Source organism: Tamandua tetradactyla, chromosome 2 (assembly GCF_023851605.1).
Source record: "Tamandua tetradactyla isolate mTamTet1 chromosome 2, mTamTet1.pri, whole genome shotgun sequence".
NCBI classification, from domain to species: Eukaryota; Metazoa; Chordata; class Mammalia; order Pilosa; family Myrmecophagidae; genus Tamandua; species Tamandua tetradactyla.
The window spans coordinates 62785012-62791011 of record NC_135328.1 but is presented as its reverse complement, the minus strand read 5'-3'; the positions used below and the strand labels follow the sequence as shown (position 1 = coordinate 62791011).

Below are 6000 nucleotides of genomic sequence, written 5' to 3'. Positions count from 1 at the left end.
GGCCCAGGTGGGAAACACATGCGTTGAGGGAAGTGTGAGGAGCGTAGCCGGGTGAGACAGCACCTCATCCCCCCAACACCTATCCCACCCAGCCCCTCCCTGCAGCCACAGACATGCCCCAGGTGGGAGGTGAGCAGACCCAATCATTGCCCTCCAGCCCTGGGAGAGCCCAAACCCCTTAAATCAGAAGAGAAACCAGTGTTTACAAAGATAGGGTCATTTATTCACGTTATATTACTGGATTTCAAAGGCAAAAAATACAGTTCTTATCTGTTTTGAACACCAAGATCAGACACTCCCCTATCCTGTCCCCCCCCCCCCGCCCCATTTACAATGGTAAATACACACATTTGCATACATGGGAAATCAAAACACCCAGCAAAGTAGGTCTGTGGGACAAGAATACTGTCCCTGGCTGTGCGGGGGAGGGGGGCCTCCACCCAGCCGGGATGCCAGAAGAGACCCTGTCTGTGCTGAGCCCCAGCACCAGCATTTCCTTTGCCCTTCCAGGCCATCTCTGCCCTCTGACCTTTCCTGAAGGCCATTTCAACAGGGCTGCCAGCAACAGGAGGGACAGAAAGGCACAGCTCACAACGACTTCCTGGTCACAGCTCCCAGGTGAAGGGCATGCTCCCTGAACCCTCAGCCCTGAACTTCCCCGGAGGAAAGAGGACCTGCGCCCTGGGGCAGAGGTAAAGGTCAGCAAATGGGGGGGAGGGGGAACACGTGAAGCCGTATTTCCCCTGGTACTGAGAATGAACCAGATGCTTGACTTATTCCAGGAAACATGAAGGAGATGTAATAGGGATAAAAAAGAAAGAAAGGAAAAAGAAAAGTGAGAGTTTTGTTTAAGAGCAAAGTAAATTACAAAGAAGTTACCACCCAAGGCATTTGTCTCCTTTCTTTTAAGGCACTTTGGATAGGACGGGACCTGGGGACAGAAGGGGGGCCCTCAATCTCTGCATTTCCCAAAACTTCTTCTCAGTGCAGTCATTCCTAGTTTTAAGACCCCTTCTTACGAAGGAGTGGGGAACCAACAGAAGGAACACTCTGCACAACCCAGCTGCTTTGGCAGTAGGAAAGAACTTCTGACCAACACAAAGGCTTCTGGAAAAAGAAGTTAACACAGAGTTAGCTTCTGAGATGCCCGAAAGAAATAAAGGCACAGGTAAGATCGGGGTGGGGCATCAGCTCAGGCTCCATGCTGAGGGCTGGTGCCCAGGAGGGCAGTGGTGATGGTCCAGGCTGCCCCAAGCCACCAGGGCTCAACCCGGAGGGTCGGGCAGCTGCATCTTAAGATTTGTGCCCAGGTGGGACCCAGCAAGGGCACTGAGTGGTGAGAACTGCCTCATGCCATCTCCCCCAGGCAAAGAAACATCTCCAGAAGAGGTGGGTTGGAGAAGGCACTCCAGTGGGTTAATCTCACTGGGAGTGGGGAGCACCTGCTAAAAAGGGGGAATGGGAGGCTTCAGGCACCAGAGTCCTTGCGAGGGAGATGGGCTTTGGGTTCAACTGAATTTCTTTCTAGATCTCTAATTAAAAGGCACGTTTGGGCTGGAAAATGAACAGTCTGTTTGACCCTGAGTGCCACAGGCAAGTTTTAGGGAACTGGCAAGAGGCAAAGGAAGAAAAAGGGAGAGGAAGGAAGGAGAAAGGCAGAAGCGTAGCCATGGGGGAGGGTAGGGAGGCGAACCAGCAATGCAGGGTGCACCAAGGGATGGCAGCTCCCAGCCTCTACCTGCAGGAAGGCTCCCCCTCCGCCCTGCCCGGGAGGCACTGGGTGTGGGGTGGGGGTGGAGGGGCTAGTAAACAACCTGATTGTTGTTATTTACAACTCCACAGCCTTGGGGCCTGAGAGGAGGTTGGAGGAGGTGGTTGGTCCCCAACACTGCCCCCCTGGGGAGGGAGGGCTTGGAAGGGGGAGCTCTGTCCAGAAGGCACAGGCAGAGGCGAGGGCAGAGTCCCTGCCTTATAAATTCAGCAAGATAATGCGGACTAGGGACTGGAAGGTGAGTTTGCTTTTCACATAGCCTGGCCTGCCAGTAACATCAGAGGCCAGTCACGGCTGCTACAGCATGTTTTTTTTTTTTCCCCTTAAAAAAAAAAGCGCAATCCCCTCCCCAAGTGTAAAACACCACAATAAAAATACATAGGAAATTCAAGTTTACATAGCACGCCCAGAAAAATAAATTGTCATGACTCAGTACTAAACAGCTAGATGCAAAACATGGATCGACACAAAAATGAAGCTAGATCATAATAATTCGAACCTGATTTGTTCTTGCTTTAAAATATTACAAACTGCAATTTAAAAAAAATCTTTACATTCAGAAATCAGACAATCTGAACACCGGCCATTGAATGTAAGAATTCCCAAGGCCTTGGCTCTGATGGCTAAATTTGCCTTGGATTTTACACTGTAGCAGGGCAAAAGGTCCAAGGCTCAAGTTTTTAATTTATGTTGCTAAGAAAAGACACATACGCAGTGATTGTAACAATTGCATACCATTGAAAGAAGTTGGGGGGAGGATAATCTGAGAATGGTTGAAATTACACCTTTTTTTGTAAAAATATGACAACCAAAAAATATCACAGCAGTCCAATTTCAGCAGCACTATCCAATTTTTCATGAAGTTATAAGGATACCACAATTTAAAGCGAAATGCTTACCTATTTCACAATTTAGCAGTTTTACTGCTGGGAATGAGTCCCACAGTCACCAAATTTTTGGCCATGTACAGCTCTGACTCTTTGGGGTGACACCAGGAGCACACCAAGAACCCCCAAATGCGGAGAGTTTCTACACTTGCAAATGTCACGTCGAGCTAAGAAGTCACATGCGAGCTGAGTTGGGGCCCAAATACCCCACTCGTCCTGGTCATCTGTAAAGGCATCTGAATGATGAGTGACAGAGACCTACCACTCTGATTGGTAAAAATGAAAGAGGGACCAGCCCAGCAGACTGGCAAAGAGACGGTGGCAGAGGTCTCTAGCCATTTGCAGTTCTCTTCTGAGTGTACCAAAGTGCTAGCTTGGTGTCCCGACGTCCACTGTGATTTTGGTATACAACGGGTATCTCTGCATGTCCAGCACCTGGTAGGTAAGCGTGTTCAAACCATCAGAGAGCATTGTCTCCTTCGTATGTGCGATTCGCTCAAACCTACCGACCAGGAGAAAAGGGCAAGGGATGGTGTCAGAACAGAAGTCTTTGAAAGAAACCATTAAACATTGGCACTTCATTCCTCCCCCTCCCTTGCTCCCACTCTACCTCTCCCCCAAGGACTGACCTCCGCCATCTTCCTCCAGGCACGGAGCCTTCTCCTGAGCCTCATGTCTGCAGAAGGCTCCCTCCTCTAAGGGGAAGGAGGAATGCGAACAACCCACACAGAACGAACAACCCACACAGAACGCACCTCTGAGGATTGGGTTCATTTTTTTTGTCTCTTGAGTGGCGAATCATCCGGCACTTCCCAACTACAGCATTTGGGCGAGATATAGACATGCCTCTAAAAACTAATCTGCAAAGAGTAAAGGGACAAGTCATCATGACAGAGCTGCCGTAAGGCTTGTGGTCTGATAGCTGTACCTGTAAGACCACACGGAGGCCCCACCTGCCATTCTGCTCACTGTTCTCACTCGGTGTACCCCCAGCCATCATGCCAGCCCCACCCAGTGGGGTCCAGTTGGAACTCACACTCCTTCCCACGTCCATTCCCCACTGGTTCTGTAGTTTAAGAGAGGGGGAAGGTAAGGTCTGGGGCAAGACAGAGCCACGTCGTGTGGATGAAGAGGTATCTGCAGAGCATTTTTGGTGGCCAGCAAAGCACATGCAGGGGCACAGAGGTGAGAGCAAACACGGTGACTTCAGGAAGTAGCAAGATCCTGGGGGCTGGTGAAAAGGGTCTGATGCAGGGAGTGGCAGAAGATGAGTCTGGAAAGAAAGGCAAAGGCTAATCACAGAGGATTCTGAATGCTGAGCTAAAGAGTTTGAACTTCACCCTGTAGGAAGGCCAGTGTTTCCTACATGTATCTGGAAAAAAAATAGTCCTAGAGTTAGATAAATTCAAGCAACTTTGGATGAAAAAAAGAATTTTTTTTTGCCATAGGCCTTCTCAGGGCCCTTAGCATCCCAACAAACAGTGCGAGTCTCTGGTATAGTAAAAGAAAACTCGCCTCTTTACTTGGTTCATATTTTACACTTTCCAAGACTAATCCAAAAACCTCAGATGCTAATTTTCCTAAAGATACTCTCCAGCACCTACAGGAAGACAACTAAGAATAGTTCAGGAAGAACAGAACGAACAAACATGCATCCTTTCTGAGTCAATCCTTGCAGAATAACCAAGCACTGATAGAAAGCTTAGAAGTGAAGGGAGACAGGAAGGAAAGGGATCTGAACTGTGACCATTACCTGTTAAAAATGTCATCATCTTCACCTCCCCAGCCCCAGTAGTTATTAGGAAATCCATTGATGGTGAGAAACTGTTGTTTACTTAGAGCAGAGACACCTCCAAAATACTGAACATAAGGTAGCCTGGAGAAAAAGCACACACATATACAAAAGACCAGTGGTTAATAAGTTTTGACAGTCCCCAAATAAAGCTTGCTGAAAAGCTAAACACTTTTTAAAAGTTATTATTTTCTGGGATTTTTTTGGGCAGGGGGGTATGGGAAGTGTATAGGCCAGGAATTGAACCCGGTCCCCTGCAACATTCCACCCCTGAACCCCCCTTACACCCCCCCTGGGGCTTTCTCATGGGAGATTTATGAGGGTTTTGTTTTGGTTTCAGGACAAGGATTATTTTAGAGAAGACACAGATGTCAGTGTGGAATCAGCACCTTTCCAAAATAGAGTGCTATTTCTGTGGTTATCTAAAAAAACCAGTCAGTGACAAGCACGTAAGTATCTCGCGGACTCAGGAACCTGCTTCTCATGCCTCCTGCTCCTATAAAGGAGTCCTTGTCCAGGAAGTCCTGCCATCCCAGATTGTTTTAGAGTCTCTGAAAATCATCTTCTGCCCCTCTCTCTACCCTCAACCTATCTACTAGTAGAGCTTTAATTCTTTTAAAGATGATCTGGCTCCAACACCAATCCTCAGAGTGAGGGTAACATTTTGGAAAATTTGCCAAAAATAGATTTTGCTTGGAAATTTCTACTTTCACCAACTTAGCAAAATGCATATTGGTGAACGTATTTTTACATACTTCCAAACAGTAGGTCTCTGAGCTCTTAATCTTCCAAATCTTTTCTTATTTCAATGTCAATGGGTAGGAATGGGGACTCCTGAGTGAATCAAAGTAAGCCTTGATTAACGATGTGAGGGTTCAGGCTATGCCCCAGAGGCCACCCAGAGACCCTCCTTTGGGTCCTCTAAGGCCTGAGGTTTTGTGACTATGCCGTTGTGCAGCTCCAAACCACACTCAGGCTCTTACTGGAATCCAAAGGACCAAAACCCATCACAGAAATTAAGAAAAACTTGAACTCAGACTTCAAGGGAGAAGTTAGCCAAACTATGAATAGATGAAAAAAAAGATGCAATTATTATTTTCAAATACATTCAGGTATTCTGACTGCAAGTATTTACAAGCAAAGATCTCTGGAGATCCCTTGATTGAATCTAAGGACATCTATTTGCAATTAGGTGTCCTCACTTAGGTGCTAAGTCAGTAACCTTTCAGAATACCTCACATTACTCCATGTCCGAGGTGGCTGAGCTAATAGGGTCATTTTTTTCTTTTTTTTTTCTGGTAACCAGTATTTTCAGAGAAATGGATTCTTGACTTAGCTGCTTCAAGGGGGAGTACGTGCTAAATTTGATGAGATTTGCATTTGCTGGCTCTACTGCTTTCCCTTACCCACCTGCGCCCTCCTCCTGACCCAAGCCTGACTGGTTCTCACTGGTGATCACTTGGACCCCAGCATTTTTCACTACTATACTTCAAGGGAGGGATTAAAAGGAGTCAGGGGTTGAAACTATGTATATCAAAGAAAAGAATTAA

The 6000-nt window shown here is 47.1% G+C and overlaps 1 protein-coding gene across 1 annotated transcript in view; it reads right to left on the bottom strand.

The window, feature by feature from the left end:
• Nucleotides 1-201: 201 nt before the first annotated feature.
• The window catches only part of B4GALT1 (beta-1,4-galactosyltransferase 1), a 98881-nt gene continuing 93082 nt past the window's right edge, over nucleotides 202-6000 (bottom strand). The window contains exons 4-6 of the mRNA XM_077147951.1: nucleotides 4412-4534; nucleotides 3414-3518; nucleotides 202-3160 (exon numbers count right to left, since the gene is read on the bottom strand). Of these exons, the coding sequence (XP_077004066.1) occupies nucleotides 3028-3160; nucleotides 3414-3518; nucleotides 4412-4534 (361 nt within the window). The 3' untranslated portion in view covers nucleotides 202-3027. The remainder of the gene's footprint in view (nucleotides 3161-3413; nucleotides 3519-4411; nucleotides 4535-6000) is intronic.